Source organism: Malaya genurostris, chromosome 3 (assembly GCF_030247185.1).
Source record: "Malaya genurostris strain Urasoe2022 chromosome 3, Malgen_1.1, whole genome shotgun sequence".
NCBI classification, from domain to species: Eukaryota; Metazoa; Arthropoda; class Insecta; order Diptera; family Culicidae; genus Malaya; species Malaya genurostris.
Genome location: NC_080572.1, coordinates 78789538 through 78808946, shown reverse-complemented (window position 1 = coordinate 78808946; position 19409 = coordinate 78789538). Strand labels below are relative to the sequence as shown.

The 19409-nt window shown below is 40.3% G+C and overlaps 1 protein-coding gene across 5 annotated transcripts in view; it reads right to left on the bottom strand.

Annotated features, from left to right (window-relative positions):
* Window positions 1–19409, bottom strand: part of LOC131436971 (fat-like cadherin-related tumor suppressor homolog) — a 537375-nt gene that overhangs the window by 360176 nt on the left and 157790 nt on the right. For all 5 annotated transcript variants that reach the window (XM_058605986.1, XM_058605987.1, XM_058605988.1 and 2 more), the window contains one exon: window positions 1823–2716. In XM_058605986.1, the coding sequence (XP_058461969.1) occupies window positions 1823–2677 (855 nt within the window). In that variant the 5' untranslated portion in view covers window positions 2678–2716. Of the gene's footprint in view, window positions 1–1822; window positions 2717–19409 lie in introns of those variants that run through there.

Genomic DNA, 19409 nt, shown 5'->3' with positions numbered 1-19409 from the left:
CTCATCCACCGTATTCTCCAGATTTGGCCCCCAGTGACTTTTTCCTGTTCTCAGACCTCAAAAGAATGCTCGCTGGTAAAAAATTTAGAAGCAATGAAGAGGTAATCGCTGAAACTGAGGCCTATTTTGAGGCAAAGCACAAATCGTACTACAAAAATGGTATCGAAAAGTTGGAAGATCGCTATAATCGCTGTATCGCCTCTGATGGCAATTATGTTGAATAATAAAAACGAATTTTGGCAAAAAAATGTGTGTTTCTATTGTACGATACGAACTTTTCAGCCGAACTGTTACCGCTAGTTTCAGTTAAATTATCATTTACGTCAAAACAACAAGTGTCTTATCACTACATGCGTTGTAACAATGATAATGTTCGTTCAAGTATTAAAAAAATCAAGTTGCAATATGAACAAAATTAAGGAATTTGGTTGCGTATGCATTGGTTCCTTAATATGCAAAAGTGAAAATCAATTAAAGTAACAAAATATGGGCGGCGGACTGTGTCACATATTTTCTTCCTTGTATTGTTGCCATTAACCGGAAGGATTGTACTTTAGTATGAAAAAATAAATTTTTAAATCGGATGAGCCGTTTGTGTTTTATTGCATGTTTAATAAAAAAGTTACATGGCGGACCCTGTACAAGTAAAACTGGTCATATACCATTCGACTCAGTACATCAATCTGAGCAATGGCTGTGTGTGTATGTATGGGTCAAATAAACTCACTAGGTTTTCTCGTAGATGGCTGAACCGATTTTGTTAAACTTATGTCCAAATGAAAGGTCCTGTGGTTCTATACGTAATTCTTGAATTTCATCCGGACCCGACTTCCGGTTCCGGAATTATAGGGAGTAAAATAGGTTTTCATATGATTTTCATTTATCATTTTTTCGACTATAACTATTCGAAGAAAAGTTTAGTCCTTTTGAGGAGATTTAAAAAAAAAAGCATGCAAAGCTGCTTTTTGTAGCAAATTCCACATGTCTAGAAAGCTTCCTTGAAACCTGAAAATTTCAATGTGGACAAACGCATTTCCGTGTGGAAAAACTTTCTGATCCTATGTACGAATTGGAAATTGAGCTCGGATAGACTCGTGTTACCCATCAAGCTACGCTCATTTCAGAAAAAGAAAATTTCACTTTATATGCATAGCAAAGCACTACATCTTTCCGTGCTTCCTTTTCCCGAACATAAAACATATACAATTTAAAGAATATAATAAAGAGAAGCCGTAACAATAATTGTCTCGCAGTCATAAATATTGAATTGTACTTTCCGAAAATGAATACTGCAGCGTGTGCAACGATAGTGCACCGAAATTCTTCATGCGTACTGAGATGCTCGAAATATACACAATTCAGTACGTGTATCGTGCTGGCATCGTACTGGCCTGGCGGGTCCTGTGTCAGCAGAAGCTGCAGTTACTGAACCCGAACAAATAGGAAACGTTGGTTAGAAGAAGTATCCTTCTGTTTGCCGGCAGTTTCCTCAACAGTTACGCAAATGTTACAAGTATCTCTCGAGAACAACCCTAGAGCATCCCCACTTTTTCATCTCATTCATATGCATAAGGTAGGGAAATTATTACAACAATCGCGGGTCTCCGTCCCAGCACTGCCATAAATAAAACGCAATTGAGTTGGGCGCGGAAAAATCCCTAGTTTATTGCCATGATGTACGGTCGTTAATAAACGCTTGTGGCTGGGTGGCTGTCGTTGCTGCTGGGGCTGGGGGACTGCAGCACAATAATATTGTTGTTGGGAATTTCTATGGAAATAAATTCGTTTCGTTTGGGTCACGACAACCCGGAAATTGACCTACCTGCCGAATTTTTATTTTCACCCTTGCCTTGCTGGCCTGACTCCGGCTGGTCGACCCGATGCCTCGGTCATTTGCCGTCACCGTCAGTTCGTGAAGGGATCGATCTGTGAACCGAAGTGGCCTCGTCAGTGTGATAACACCGGTGCTCGGATGGACAGCGAATTGGTCGGTTTCCTCGACGATACTGTAGTAGATCTCGCCGTTTAAGCCCAGATCGGCATCATCGGCAATCACCCGAAGGATACTTCTGTGAAGGGGCGTATCCTCCGGTATTGTAACGGAGTACTCCGTGGGATAGAACAACGGACTGAGATCGTTGGTGTCCAGCACTTTCACGTCAATCACAGTGTCCGCCTCCAGTGCAACACGCCCTTTGCCTTCCCGTCGGGTGGCGGCCGTTGCTTTCACTTCCAGCCGGTAGCTGTCACCTTTTTCGCGATTTAAAACCACGTTACTGGTGCGCAGTCGAATCGCGAGAAAGGCGAAATCACCCACCAATCGTTCTTCGGCTTTGAAAAATTTGTCCTTATCCCCACTGACTATTTTGTACTTGACGTCCAGATCCGGCGTCACGTAGATGCCCATCCGATCCTCGTTGGGCGGCTGGAGGGCGTACGTTTTGCCAACACTATTCTCCGGAATCGATACGTTGTACACCGGGTGACCGAACCGGAACGTGTACTTGTTGTCCTCCTCCGCGGATGCATCATTCTGCTGCTGCTGCTGTTGATTGGGGTCAACATTTTCAGAAACTTGAGCGGGGTCGCCGAGAGCGCGCGCTACCACTTCTGCGAAGATCAGCACTAAACAGGTGAATAACCGCGCTCGTGACACTCCGCCCACGTCTGGGACCATCTTCGGCTAGCGTTAGCTCATGTTAAACCACCGGAGCATCTGCAAGAGAAAGGGACAGAGAGAAAACGAGAGAGAGAGAGTCAGAAAGGGAAATGAATCAAATGTGTGTTAGAATGGCGTTTTATGCATAATTTTCCAACCATAAAATAGCGGTTATTTCGTAGTTTATTGCTTGCAGACGGGAAACAGTTTGTTGTTTCGCTGCGATTGCGTTTAGTGTGCTGCTACAAATAGGGTACTTTAGCATGTACTTTTCTTGTTACTAGACCTGGTACCGTTTTACTGTGCGAAACTGTCCTCATAAATCATGTTCTGTGTTCTGCGAAGCATTATTCTGATATTTTCGCGCTATGGATGGTGATAGTAAAGAATCGGTGGCGTTGATTATTTTATACACTTTACACTTTCCTGCACGTTATTGTGTACCATGAAACCGAAAGAAATATTGAGTGAAAATTACTGGCCCATCATTTCGACTGTTTTTAAAAGATGTGCTCATTTGAAACAGTCAAAATGATCAACTTTGCGTCAAATTAAAATTAAATTTGTCAACGATGATATAACAATACACTATTTTAGCAATTCCATGAGAAAAAGATCCGATATCTCAGAAATTCGTAATTTGTTAAACAATTGCTCCTCTTCATCGATAAATATTGGACTCGTATTGTAACAATTTGTTATTTTGTCAAAATGATCGCCCACATTTTAATGCTAGAGTGGTTTTAAAAATCTTTTTTTTTTTTCGGAAAACTGACTTTTTTATAAATTCAAAACATGGTAACTACTGAATGACGAATTTGATAGAAGTGCTGCGTTTCACTGCGGAAAACGATGCGTTTTGAACAACTTATAGTGAAGTAATTGATCGAATCAGTTATTTTGAGTGATAGTGCTGTGGCCAGCGTGTGGAATCTGGCAGAAAAACTACAAGGATCAGCCCCATGGGGTTATTCGAGCCGTTGATGTGGAACAAGGCAACCAAAATTTCCAATGATTGACATTTTCAATTAAACGTCACACTTTTGAATCCGCAAATGCACAAGAGTCTGCTTAGATTGATCCTTATTAGGAATCAACACCGAACACGCGAACCCAGAATATAGACTCTATTTATCGTGATTTGCATTTGTTTCGTAGCCGACGATATTACATCAATAGCCCAAATGTACACAATTAAATGTTTGTACATGATTACGAAACGGATATCGATATTTAAGCTTCTCTTCACCAAGCTTGTGTTCAAGTTTTGTATGCAAGCAGTTATTTTTATAGCGTTTCTCTACCATTACTACCATTTTGCGATTTCGGTTGAAGCGATAAAATATTTCTCATTATCAATCGAGTTCATCTTATATAGATTAGAAATTGGTCTTATGCACTCAAAATTTACCCTGGGGTAGTTGTCAATTTCTCAGGCGAAACGACATAATAGAGAATTTCATCCAATCTTGCATGACACAAGATCAGAGCATACCAATAAAAGCCTCAAATCGTTTATGGCACTTTTTGTCTTGCTGTCTAGCAACAACCTACCTCTAGCATACTACGCTTAGGACTGAAACATTAACTATAATTTTGCTTCTATTTATAGTTTCGCGTGCTTCGCTTTTGATTCGATTGATATATCGCTTACAATTAAAAATACATGGCTTTGTACATTCAAATCAATACGTAGAAATATTTCCAATCAAATGGTGAAATAATATTAATAATTGATACAAAATTGACTGAGCTGTAATTGTTCAAAACCTGACCACATTTCTACGTGTATTTTTCTTGAGTTTCTAGTTTGCACCGCTATATAGAAAACAAAAATGTGTTCCACATTAAAAAACGAACCAAGAATAGATCTACTGGGTTCCTGCTTCCATGTCGTAAAAGGCGACAATTGCAGGAGTTTCTTTTTCCTTTCAGTTATAAGATATTTTCAATGTTTTACTTCTGATTACTCTATTTTACTAAATCATCTCTTTATTCAATCTATCAATTTCCGTCTAGCTTCGGAGAAAAGTTTCATTAGGAATGGTTTCTTCTTCCATGTTATTGATTGTCTTTCAGGATTATAAAATGAATGATAAAAATAAACCATTGCGCAAATCCATTTATATTACAAAGTTAATAACAGAGATAACATATATCGGTATATTGAATACATAGCAAAAACACTTGATATTAATATTTCAAACAGTAAATTAATATTTTTCTCGGTAGCCGGCTGCCCAGATCAACTAATATAACCAAATAATAATTTCAATAAATGATTAAAATAATAAAGCGGAAATAATAAAGAATCAAGACGCGCGTGAAAACTGTTGACCTTTGTTTGGTGATTTAAGATGATTTTATAATAACTGTTTAGAATATTTCAATGCAATGAATCAACTTTTTTGTCTAAATTCTATTCGCTCGTTTATTTTGTATCACGTAGTTTCATTTATAAAAACGTGCTTAATCCACCTAGCAGTGAGATGATACCTTTTTTTATCAATCCGCATGTGTTTTTTTGCATGACTAAAAAAAATGCGAAAGGTAGATGCATAAACGAGTGACTGCATACTCGACAGCCGGCTGTCCGGAGTTTTGTCAATTTCGGAGATTGACTGTTTCGTGCATTATATTGCCAGCACAAAGTAACACATAAAACGATAATACTTAAAAACATTCTTGGTAGCCGGCTACCCAGAGCAATAAACACATGATAACATTATTAAAACATTTACTAACAAAGTATCCTTTCCTGTGATGCATGTGGGAATGCAGAGGATTCCTCGGTTCTTAGTAGCAACATGCATCGAACTAACAATCCTTTCCCTCCCAAGTAGATCTGCATTCGGACGTGGCCGGCGTCGGTATTGATCAGCATGCATGGTTCAATACAGTTTGCACAGTGTGAAACAATGTGTTATTCCCAAACATGTTACTTCAAAAAATCATTTTGCAATCTCAATTGGTCCAATCAATAACGGAGTAGCAACACACGGGCGGTCTCTAATGCTAATGCTAATGCTAATTCCTAAAACATCCTTACGATGTGGGTATTTTCGGAACGGAACTGATGAGTGGTTGACGGAAAACGATGTTTGAAGTGATTTGGAAATCCAAGATGGCGACTTCCGATTTGTCGATATTCCTTAAAAACCCTTACAATGCGGGTATTTTCGGAACGGAATTGATGAGTAGTTGACGGAAAACGATGTTTGAAGTAGTTCGGAAATCCAAGATGGCGATTTCCGGTTTGTCGATATTCGTTAAAAACCTTTACAATGTGGATATTTTCGGAACGGGATTGATGAGTAGATGACGGAAAACGATGTTTGAAGTGGTTTGGAAATCCAAGATGGCGACTTCCGATTTGTCGATATTTCTGAAAACCCTTACAATGTGGGTATTTTCGGAACAGGATTGATGAGTAGTTGACGGAAAACGATGTTTGAAGTAGTTCGGAAATCCAAGATGGCGACTTCCGGTTTGTCGATATTCCTTAAAAACCCTTACAATGCGGGTATTTTCGGAACGGAATTGATGAGTAGTTGACGGAAAACGATGTTTGAAATGGTTCGGAAATCAAAGATGGCGACTTCCGGTTTGTCGATATTCCTTAAAAACCCTTACAATGTGGTTATTTTCGGAACAGGATCGATGAGTAGATGACGGAAAACGATGTTTGAAGTGGTTTGGAAATCCAAGATGGCGACTTCCGATTTGTCGATATTCCTGAAAACCCTTACAATGTGGGTATTTTCGGAACAGGATTGATGAGTAGTTGACGGAAAACGATGTTTGAAGTAGTTCGAAAATCCAAGATGGCGACTTCCGGTTTGTCGATATTCCTTAAAAACCCTTACAATGCGGGTATTTTCGGAACGGAATTGATGAGTAATTGACGGAAAACGATGTTTGAAATGGTTCGGAAATCAAAGATGACGACTTCCGGTTTGTCGATATTCCTTAAAAACCCTTACAATGTGGTAATTTTCGGAACAGGATTGATGAGTAGATGACGGAAGACGATGTTTGAAGTAGTTCGGAAATCCAAGATGGCGACTTCCGGTATGTCGATATTCCTTAAAAACCCTTACAATGTGGTTTCCGTCATCTACTCATCAATTTTGTTCCGAAAATACCCACATTGTAAGGGTTTTTAAGGAATATCGTCAAACCGGATGACGCCAGCTTGGAATTCCGAACCACTTCAAACATCGTTTTCCGCCATCTACTCATCAATCCCGTTCCGAAAATACCCATATTATAGTAATTTCCATGGAGCCGGAAATTGTATTCATTGGATACAAAAAACTCTTTTTACGAAGTTGGTTCGTAAAAAAAGTTTACGTTATTTGGGATTTCATTCGTAAAAAAAGATTACGTTATTTGGGATTTGGTTCGTGAAAAGAGTTACATAAAAAGAGGTAACGGAAAAAAAGTGTTCGTAAACGGATTTTTGGGTGTACTTTCGGAACGAGATTGAAAAGTAGATGTCGGAAAACGATATTTGAGGTGGTTCTGAAATGCAAAACAGTGACTTCCGGTTTATTAGTATTTGTTAAAGATTTTGCCGTATTCCTTGAATTTGGTATTCCTTGGAAACACTATACCGGAAGTCACTTCATTGAATTTTGAAACGAGCTCAAACATCGTTCATTGGTATCCAACATGTTCCGGAATTTTCTTTGTTTTAAAGGTTTTTAAGGCATATCGATAAAAAAGAGGATGTTATATTGGAATTCGTGATGACATCAAACAAAGTTTTGTGGCATATGTTTATTTAATCCTTTAAAAAATACCCATATTGCAAAAGCTTTCAAGGAATATCGATAAGCCGGAACCGACATCTAGTCAAACACCCCGTTTCAGAAATATCTCTATTGTTAAGGTTTTCAAGAAATATCGATAAACTGGAAGTCGCCATCTTGAATTTCAGAACCTCCTCAAACATCATTTTCCGACATCTACTCATCGATTCCGTTCCGAAATTACCCATATTGTAAGGGTTTTCAAGGAATATCAAGAAACCGGAAGTCGCCATCTTGGATTTCCAAAATACCTAAACCACCATTTTCCGGAATCTACTCTTGAAACCCGTTCCAAAAAGTATCCATATTGTAGTAGTTTTCATGGAATATAAATGAGTCGGAAATCGTTTTCGATGTATGCCAAAACCTCTTTTTACGAAGTAGGTTCGTAAAAAAGGCGGGTGGGTAATGTCAGTGACATGACTGGATGTAGTGTATACGAAAACACCTGAAATGTTCCTCAACACTTCTGAATATCAATTAGTTGATCAATTGTATGAAATTGTATGTAGAATTTGAGACGATGCACCTAAACTAAAGTACAGATTTGTTACATTTAACATTCTGAAACACAAATATTATGAAACAACCAGTATAGTTCTTTATAATAAAATAATGGTGGCTCTGAAAAGAACCTTTTATGAAAGCGTTTGTGATGGAGAGTGATGAGTTGAATTCGAATTCCGATGGATGCGCTGACTTCCGCCATCTAATTGCAGGCTGAACTGTTGTACGTGGGTGCGATACTGATATGGTTGGTGTAGGTTTAGCGTTTACAACCGATTATAATCTTCCAATAAAGAAAACATTAATTCGCTGGGTTGATCAATGATACAATAGGCCTAATTTATTGAACGAAACTATCAATATGCTATAGGGATTCGTTTCTATGTTACCATTCAGAAGGGTCAAATTGCGCAATTCTCTACGACATTGAACTCTGGAGCATTTTTCGCAAAAACAAAGAAAGCTTCACTTGATCTCGATTACTGTGAATTTCACACAGCGAAAAGTGCACAAATCTAACCAAGCTGTTCTAGATTTGCCCTAAACTGAGGATATTTGACTTCGATTTGCGAACAACAAATCCTAACAGTTCTTTAGAAAACTTTTGAACCATTAGAACGGCTGATTTTCTGTAATGCTCTCCACCGTTGTTTTTTCACCAATGCAAACGACTGGCAGCTGTGACGTAATCGCTCTTGTCGGAAGCGAAATTAACTTTGCAAACGACACAAAAGACATCTGCTCGCAGTGGCGATAGAATCCAAACTGATCCAATTTTTGTTAAAAGATTTCTTTTTGCGTGATTTCGTTTGTAGCTTTTTCACTAATGGGCGGTCCTAACGGCTATAAAAATAGCGGCATGCAGAATTTTACTGTCGATTATTTCATTTCGGATTTGCATTTCATTGAAAGAAACTATCAGGATACTGTACGGGACATTCCTGCCTTTCAGAAGGACCAAATTGTGGAACTCACTACGATATTCAACACTTTTCGGAACATTTCTCTCGGGCGATTTGTTGTACAGCAGCAGATATTTTGTACTCTTCCTCAGAACGCATTCTGATTGGCTGGTGTTGACATGGGTCAAATGAGACAGGTTTTTCAATAGTGTTCTATTGAAATACTTCAATGCTTTTGCTATACACGTTTAAGTTGAAAAATTTCGATTCTATTGGTAGTTAGATTATATAAATCCTTTCACAGATCACTGAGCTATTAGCTTTAAAAATACGAGCAAGGCAAACGCGCCTTATGGGTTATCCTCTTTGATACTCGTTTATACCAAACATTTCAGAAAAGTTTTATTTTGAATTATTTGAGATTATGTCACACAATTGATAATTTTATCATAAAATTGTGATCATATTTCCGATGACGTGTAGCAAAAATTATGTTGATTCGTTAGATACAACAAGAGATATTCACGATCAAAAACTTATCACTCTCTCAGAGGGTAAATTTTGAAAAGGCACCCCATAGTAAAGTAAGTCGTATTGACGACAAAAAATTTATGTTATTTGGGATTTAGTTCGTAAAAAGAGGTAACGTATAAAAAGTGTTCGTAAACGGAGTTTTTGGTGTATATTATCGTTACTTAAAAATTACGTTCTTCCCCTGAAATCATGACTTATTTGCTTAGTTTTGGAATTGAAATTCAGCCGGTGAAGGGCCGCTGAATTTAATTTTAACTTCGACAATAAACCAATTAAATTTATAGAAGCGTCATTCGTTCGTCGTTTGTCTGATTTTAATATAAGTAAAGAACATTCTACAACACCAAACACGACTCTCTTTTTCACGCCATCAGTTCGAAAAATCGCAAGAGCACTCGTTAAACTCGAATGGTAGAAAGGGAAAAGCCTTCATTAGTAATTGATGTACCGCTGTTACCGTGTGAAACTTAATGGTTCAACATTTCTTGATCTGAAACGAGCGTTAATTATTCATTCGTTAAATTTAAAACCCTTCCAACATCAATCATTCGCGTTCGTAAGTGCCTGGGTGCTTTGCGGATTAGTTTAAATGAAGATACAAAAAAAACACCGGTTCCCATACGCATCATGGGTTGATCATATAAATAAAAAAATAAATGTTCCAACTGCATCGAGATAATGCCTTATCTAGGTCATCACAATTCGATTTGCAAAGCTCTCGAAATACGCATTCCGGGAGATGTCGAGAGGGAGCGAGAGAGAAAGAGCTTCCATTTCCGACTAGCGGTAGTAGATAGAACGCATATATCGCAGGATAATACCGGGTACGGAAATGTTCCCGACCGCCACTGGTGCACTGCTGGTTGTCTGCTGGGGACAAGCTCCCCGGTTCAAGCAACCGAAACACAAAATAATAACTCAACCGCACACGACTACTCGTTGGAACCATTTTCGGGTACTCGTATGATGGATGGTTCTTCCTGCTGCTCCCCAGCAGTATTCTATGAATATCGGTAGGCACATTACACCACACCCTATCGCAATGCCATTGTACCGTCTAAATGGGAGAAGTTCGTGTTCCGGGTTTCCACTAACAAATGGTTCTTTTCCCGTGAGAAATCGAGCATTGATTTCCCATTTTGCTCATTGGGTCGATTCATCGCCATTGCATTGTATGGCGTGTTGTTGCCAAAATGACGAAAATATATGAATTTTATTTCGATTTATCCCCTTCCGGCCGGATTCAGCGGTCAACAATGGGAGAAGGGGGGTGGTGGAGTGAGGAGTTGGATTTTTATTTTTCAGTGATGTGTCACCTCACAATCCACAATCTGTTGGAATCGCATTTTTATCCGATCAGATTTGGATGCAGCACAACATTTTACCGGTGATGCGGATAAAGTTTCCTCCTCGCTTCTATTATCTCATCAAAAACTATATTCAACTGTCTGTTTCATACAATCATTCAAAACCGAAGGGGGCGAGAATAGGCGAAATGGACGGGTGGAAACCAATCTCTTCTTGGCAACAATAAATTCAATCTATGGCGGTCAGTTCCGTGCTAGCATGTTTTTCTTCACAGTCCATGACACGACACAACTCTTCGGAACTTTCCATCCTTCCAGCGAAGTGATCGAATGCGTTCCCACATATCCTTGGCGACGTGTGTGTGTGGCGAAGGTGTTGGGAAATGAAACAACGTCTGAGCGGAGACGGAGTAAAAAAAAAAGAAAAAAGGATTTTTGCCATGATGCGGATCCGGAAGCCGATATTACTGACGTGCAGATTGTCCAATTTGGCCCATCAAGGGGTTGCAAACTGATGGGATCAATTTTGCTGCTCAATTTTTCTCCCGAGATTTATGTATATTCACCGGTGCGGCCCTGATTTCATCGAGGAGAATGATTGGGATTTTGATTGAAAAGGATCATCAATGTTCGGTTTATGGTTTATGTTTTGAAACATAGCCCGAACCGGCTGTTATCCCAGAAACGACGGTCATCGACGTGATGATAGACACTGTTGCGGACGAAGGACGGAGGAAGTTTCTCCCGCACTTGGGAGTTCGTGCTGAGGCAACTAGTAAGATGTGGGTTCTGTGCAAGTCGATAAACAATAGGACGATATTTCATTTCGTTGTGAAAGGGGAACCATCACTTGTGGTATGCTAGAGAGGTGCTATATTCATGTTAATTCTAACATCCTGAAGGATTGATTTACTCACAACGGACGTTAAGAATACAAATAGCTGTACCAAATCCATTCTTGTTCTACTTTCAAAATACGTAGGAATAGAGGAGGGACCAAATGAAGGAAACAGTAAGATATTAACTTAATGGTTTTGAATTCCTTCCGTCATTTCTATCAACCACATGTCTTCCACCAAGTTTGACTATAATATTTCGAGCGCAGTTCGTCTGTGATAAACCTGTTGGATTCTAAATTCAATTTGAGATGGTTTTTCTATGAACTACCATACACTCTACTAAAGTAATATAGCATGCGTTCAAACTACTAGGTGTGCAAATTATCGATGAAATGGTCCGCGTGATTTATAACGCTTCAAAGACAATATATTTCAATTTGCAACTACATATCTTCGAAACCTGACTTTGTGTTAGAGAAGAATTAACAAGTATTTAAGCTTAAATGAGCCTTAAAAACCCTGCTTTAATCTACCTTGTGGTGTAGCGATACCTTTCTCATATTTCTGTGCGATTCTTTAAAACACTTTTCGTTCAATATGGAATAAAAGTAATAACATAACCAACGACATCATTGCCGTTTCAACCTTCCGAGTGAACGGACGTGCTTTGTGTTTACTGCGAAAGCGTTGAAAACCAGTGCCGTGTGTGATAAAGTGACCGGACGATCAAAACTAGATCGCTATTGTGTAATAGACAATAGTGCTTTTTCCTGGGAGAGGTTTTATGCACATTATATACTGAAGCAGTGTATTGTTGTGAGCGGACGATCGAAACAGTACCGTTAGCCGGTGATTGTTCGATCGATCAAAACAGGCCCAGCGGTGTACGTGATATCACTGTGCGGATTAAAAAAGAGTGTGCTTTTTCCTCTCGGAGGTTTTTTGCACACCATCGCAGCGGCGATACGCCGATCGACGAGGGCTAGGCCTTGGTGGCCCCCGTTGGATTTAAGTTAAGTATCATTTAGTTTTTTTTTTCCTTCCTGCATTCGACTGTTCTATTTCTCCCCGATTCACTTATTTCTGTGCGGAGGTAGCTCCGCAACATGTCTAGTCTAAATTCTGACCCCCCCGTTCCCGATGATCAAATGGAGACTTCCCTTGACTATAAAAAGTCTCGCATAAAGAGCTATCCGGATGGGCTCGCACTACCGGCCGGTCCTTATGCGGTCTATTTCCGGACCAAATCGAAAGAAAAAAAATTAAATATTTTAAAAATATCGCGGGACCTGTCCTCGCGATACAATACTATAAAAAGTTTTGATAAGATACGTCCAGACAAGCTCAGGGTCCTGTTTACCATTTCAAAACAGGCTAATGAGCTTGTTCAAAATGATCATTTTACGCGAGAGTACCGCGTCTACGTGCCAGCTCGCGAAGTAGAAATCGACGGTGTGGTCACCGATTCGAGTTTGACTTGCGAGGATATTCTTAAGTACGGGGCGGGTTGTTTTAAAGACCCCTCACTTAAGAATGTCAAGATACTGGATTGCAAGCGATTGCATTCAGTATCGATCGCCGGGGATGGAACAAAGTCCTATCCCCAATCAGACTCTTATCGTGTGACCTTCGCCGGTTCTGCTTTGCCCAACTACATCCTCTTGGACCGGGTTCGTTTGCCTGTTCGCCTATTCGTACCCCGAGTAATGAACTGTACTAATTGCAAACAACTGGGGCATACAGCTACCCATTGCAGCAATAAGCCACGTTGTGCTAACTGTGGGGAAGCTCATGCGGACGGCTCTTGCGGTAAGGATGCTGAAAAGTGTCTCTACTGTAAGGAGGGTCCGCATGACCTCTCTGATTGTCCCGCTTACAAACTGCGAGGTGATCGAATGAAGCGTTCCCTAAAGGAGCACTCCAAGCGTTCTTTCGCAGAGATGCTTAAAAGTGCCACCCCTCCTAAACAGACAACGAACCCATATGCCTGCTTGTCAACTGACGAGAGCGATTCTGACGACCCTTTGGAAGGTCCATCTTCGGCGGTCCCTCATAGCTGTAGGAAAAGAATAAATAAATCCTCTCATAAGCTACCTAGTAAGGGTTCGAAGGTGTCTTCCGAAGGGCTTCGAAAAGTTACAGCTAACGGGAATCGGGACACAACACCGAAGCAAAAAGCTCCTGGTCTCGGAAAACTCAATTCCGAGATGGAATTCCCACGACTTCCCGGGACTACAAAATCCCCAAGTGTCCCAGAAAATCTACCAGAGAACCAACTAGGTGCTGGACTTATCAAGTTCTCTGATGTTGTGGACTGGATTTTTACAACTTTCAATATTTCAGACCCTCTTAGAAGCATTTTAATTGCTTTCATGCCAACAGTAAAAACATATTTGAAGCAGTTGACTGCAAATTGGCCCCTTCTCTCAGCGATTGTATCCTTCGATGGCTAAATCATCCACCGGGGTCACGGATCTAATCACTGTTTTACAGTGGAATTGCAGAAGTATCATCCCAAAAATAGATTCTTTTAAATTTCTAGTAAATAATCTGAAATGTGACGCATTTGCATTGTGCGAAACTTGGCTAACTTCTGAAATATCCTTAAACTTCCACGATTTTAACATTATTCGCCTGGATCGAGATGATCCCTATGGAGGAGTACTTTTAGGGATCAAAAAGTGCTATTCTTTTTATCGAATTAACCTTCCCTCGATACCAGGTATTGAAGTTGTCGCATGTCATGTTACAATCAAAGGTAAGGACCTTTGTATTGCTTCCATCTACATTCCCCCTAGAGCCTTGGTTGGGCATCGGCGGCTCAGTAATATCATAGAGCTCCTTCCCGCACCGACGTTGGTTTTAGGAGACTTTAACTCACACGGTACGGGATGGGGCTGTCTTCACGACGATAACAGATCAGCTATGATCCATGATATTTGCGACAACTTCAATATGACAATCTTGAATACGGGAGAAATGACACGGATTCCTGCACCACCAGCAAGACCAAGTGCGCTGGATTTATCCCTTTGCTCGACATCGCTACGGTTGGATTGCACGTGGGAGGTAATTCCTGATCCCCACGGTAGTGATCATCTACCGATCGTAATATCAATCACCAGCGGCTTAAAACCATCGAAGACAATCAATTTTTCGTATGACCTCACACGAAATATTGATTGGAATAGCTATGCGACCTCGATATCTGAGAAACTTGAAAGAACTCAACAACTTCCTCCGGAGGAAGAGTACACGTTTTTGGCTGGCTTGATTCTCGATACTGCGATTCAAGCTCAGACGAAACGTGTACCCGGCGCAAAAACTAACATCCGTCCTCCCAACCCGTGGTGGGACAAAGAGTGCACAAATTTAAACGCGGAGAGAGCCTCCGCGTATAAAAAATTCAGAAAAAATGGAACACCTGATAATTACCGGAATTACGCGGCGTTAGACGTTAAAACTAAGAACTTGATTAGAGCCAAGAAACGCGGTTACTGGCGTCGGTTTATAGACGGCTTAACGAAAGAAACATCTATGAGCACTCTTTGGAACACAGCCCGACGAATGCGCAATCATAACACCACGAATGAAAGCGAGGAATACTCCAACCGCTGGATATTCGATTTCGCTAAAAAAGTATGCCCAGACTCTGTTCCGGAACAGAAGATCACCCGCGCCGCGACACCAAATACAAACGAATCACCGTTTTCGATGGTAGAGCTTTCACTTGCACTTTTGTCATGTAACAATAAAGCCCCGGGATTAGACAGAATAAAATTCAACTTGTTGAAAAATCTGCCTGACCCCGCCAAAAGGCGCTTGCTGAATTTATTCAACAAGTTCCTCACGGGTAATATTGTCCCACACGACTGGAGACAAGTCAGAGTTATCGCCATTCAAAAACCAGGGAAACCAGCCTCCGATCACAATTCGTATCGGCCGATTGCTATGCTTTCCTGTATCCGGAAATTGTTCGAAAAAATGATTCTGTTTCGTCTAGACAATTGGGTCAAAACTAATGGTTTACTTTCAGATACACAATTTGGTTTCCGCAGGGGCAAAGGAACGAACGATTGTCTTGCGTTGCTCTCAACAGAAATTCAAATGGCATTTGCTCGTAAAGAACAAATGGCGTCAGTTTTCCTAGACATTAAGGGGGCTTTTGACTCAGTTTCTATAAATATCCTATCTGAGAAGTTGCATCAGCATGGTCTTTCGCCAGTTTTGAACAACTTTTTACAAAATCTATTGTCTGAGAAACACATGTACTTTGCGCATGGTGATTTGTCGACAATACGATTCAGCTACATGGGTCTTCCTCAGGGCTCATGCTTAAGCCCCCTTTTATACAATTTTTACGTAAGTAATATCGATGAATGTATCAACACATCTTGCACGCTAAGACAACTTGCCGACGACAGCGTTGTGTCTATTATAGGACCCAAAGCTGCCGATCTCCAAGGACCATTACAAGATACTCTCGACAACTTATCATCATGGGCTCTTCAAATGGGTATCGAGTTCTCTACGGAGAAAACTGAGCTGGTTGTATTTTCGAGGAAGCGAGAACCAGCACAATGACAGCTTCAACTAGGGGGTGAAACCATAGCTCAGGCCTTCACATTTAAATATCTCGGGGTCTGGTTCGACTCCAAAGGCACCTGGGGATGTCACATTAGGTATCTGAAACAAAAATGCCAGCAGAGAATCAACTTTCTTCGTACAATAACCGGATCATGGTGGGGTGCCCACCCAGGAGACCTGATCAGGTTGTATCAAACAACGATATTGTCCGTGATGGAATACGGATGCTTCTGCTTCCGATCAGTGGCGAACACTCATTTCATCAAGCTGGAAAGAATTCAGTATCGTTGTTTGCGTATTGCCTTGGGTTGCATGCAATCGACTCATACGATGAGCCTCGAAGTGCTGGCGGGCGTTCTTCCACTGAAAAACCGGTTCTGGGATCTCTCATATCGTTTGCTCATCCGATGCGACATTTTGAATCCTCTGGTGATTGAAAACTTTGAAAGGTTAGTCGAGCTTAACTCTCAAACCCGTTTTATGTCCTTGTATTTTGATTACATGGCTCAGAATATTAATCCTTCTTCGTTTGTTTCCAACCGTGCTCATTTCTTGGATACTTCTGATTCTACTGTGTTTTTCGACACATCCATGAGAGAAGAAATTCGTGGAATTCCGGATCACGTGCGCCCTCAAGTGGCCCCAAATATTTTTTATAATAAATTTAGAACAGTCAACTGTGAAAAGGTGTTTTACACTGACGGATCAAACATCAACGAGTCCACAGGCTTCGGCATCTTCAATCAAAACATCACCGCTTCTTACAAACTCAGTGATCCGGCTTCAGTTTACGTCGCAGAATTAGCTGCTATTCAGTACACCCTCGAGATCATTGAAACCATGCCCAAAGACCATTACTTCATTGTCACGGACAGTCTAAGTTCAAAAGAAGCTCTCCGGGCAATGAAGCCAGGAAAGTATCCCCCATATTTCCTGGGGAAAATACGGGAACATTTGAGAACTTTATCTGAACGGTCTTATTTAATATCGTTAGTCTGGGTCCCTTCGCATTGTTCCATTCCGGGCAATGTAAAGGCAGACTCATTGGCTAAAGTGGGCGCATTGGAAGGTGATATTTATGAAAGACCAATCTGCTTCAATGAATTTTTCAGTATTTCTCGTCAGAAAACTCTCGAAGGTTGGCAAACTTCATGGACGAATGACGAACTGGGACGATGGCTGCATTCCATTATCCCTAGGGTATCGACGAAACCTTGGTTCAGGGGGATGAACGTGAGTCGCGATTTCATTCGTGTTATGTCGCGGCTCATGTCAAATCACTACACCTTCAACGCACATCTCCGGCGTGTTGGGCTTGCGGAGAGCGGTCTCTGCACCTGTGGCGACGGTTATCAGGACATCGAGCATGTCGTGTGGTCGTGCGTAGAGTATCGTGACGCCAGGTCGAAGCTACTGGAATCCCTCAGGGCCCGAGGTAGACCGCCTGAGGTGCCGGTTCGGGATGTGTTGGCGAGTCGGGATAGTTCATATATGCTTCTCATATACCAGTACCTTAAACACATTGATATACAAGTGTAATGTGTTATCCCTCGCTCAGAAAGTATAAACTCCACCTACAGGTTCGACACTAACATCCGCCCGATTCTCTCGATCCCCGTCCCTGTTCACCATCTTCATTGGAATTAACAAGATCATTTTTTTTGTCACTAACTTTTTCGTTCCCCTTTCCCTGTTTTTTCACCATCTCGATGGCAACTAATTAGATCTCTGTCGTTTTCAAACATTTTGTTCCCACACCCCTTTTTTACCCCGTTTCCCACAATATTTATTCTTTTTTTCATTCTCTTCCGTAACATCACCATCACCGGAAGACCGCTCCAGTCAATGACCAGCATGCGGGCCACCCCCCGGGCCTTCGTAGCCTGGGGGTGTTTCCCGCGGACCCTCACGGACCGAAGAATGCGGCCAACATAGAAAATTACCATCGCCATCTGGAATCATCTCATCCTAAATTCAATTCACCGGTCACTACCGATCGCCAGATACTATATTACATAATGATACTACTCTAGTTTTAAGTTAGACGATAATTAAGATTAGTAAATACCCTTGGCATCTTAGAGCTTAAGCAGTCTGCCTTAATATTATATTATATTATTGAATAAAAAAAAAAATAACCAACGACATAAAGGGTGATTTTTTTTGCTGGTGGCAAGACTGGTTGTTATTGTCAAACTTGTTCAGTTTGGTTTATAATTTAATCATGCATGGATGCTGGCAAAATTTGAGGAAGACCCACTTTTTTATCGAAAAATTGTGTTCAGCGACGAAGTTCATTTCTGGTTGAATGGATACGGTAATAAGCAAAGTTTCCACATTTGGAATGATGAACAGCTAGAAGCATTGCAAGAGCTGTCAAAGCATCCTAAAAAACTATTTTAATCCACCTAGTGGTGTAATGATACCTTTCTCATATTACGCAGTACATCATAAATATAACCGTGAAATTCGCAAAAACAACTGTTTATTGAATAGAAATAGGAAAGTTTGTTCGAACCTAATCTAACAAACTCTATAAAACCTGTGTACCCTATAGTTCCGGAACCGAAAGTAGTATCCACAACAAATTAAGGAATTCTGTATGAAACTGTAAGACTTTTCTTTTGAACCTATAAGTTTGTGAAAATCGATTTGGCCATCTCCAAGAAAAGTAAGTGAGATCCTTTTTGCAGTTTTTGATCACTATTTCCAATTCTTCCAAAACCGGATTCAGATAAACGGAATAGCCGAAGTTGGTTCGTTTGCTACCAACAAATATGACCTGCGAATTGGAACGGTTATAAACGTAGTTAAACCTATACTTACAATCTCATGCTCTATTTCGATTAAACCAATTAAACGAAATCTAACAAACGAAACGAACCTGCGTTTTTGTTACTTCTGCATATGTAAGTCAAGCTAAACAGCATAAAACATGTAATAGGATTATTATTGTTTTTATTATTATAATTATTATTATTATTATTATTATTATTATTATTATTATTATTATTATTATTATTATTATTATTATTATTATTATTATTATTATTATTATTATTATTATTATTATTATTTTTGACATCACTACACAACGTGTACGAAATAGAACAAAGTACGCCTTGTTCGTTTTGTGTTTTCTTCTTCTTTCGGTATTGTACATATTGTCACTCTATATGGCGATTTGAAAACTTTGACACTCATCGCCCTGCAACTGCGAAACCGGAAGTCGGATCCAGATGAAATTTCACAGTAGGTTT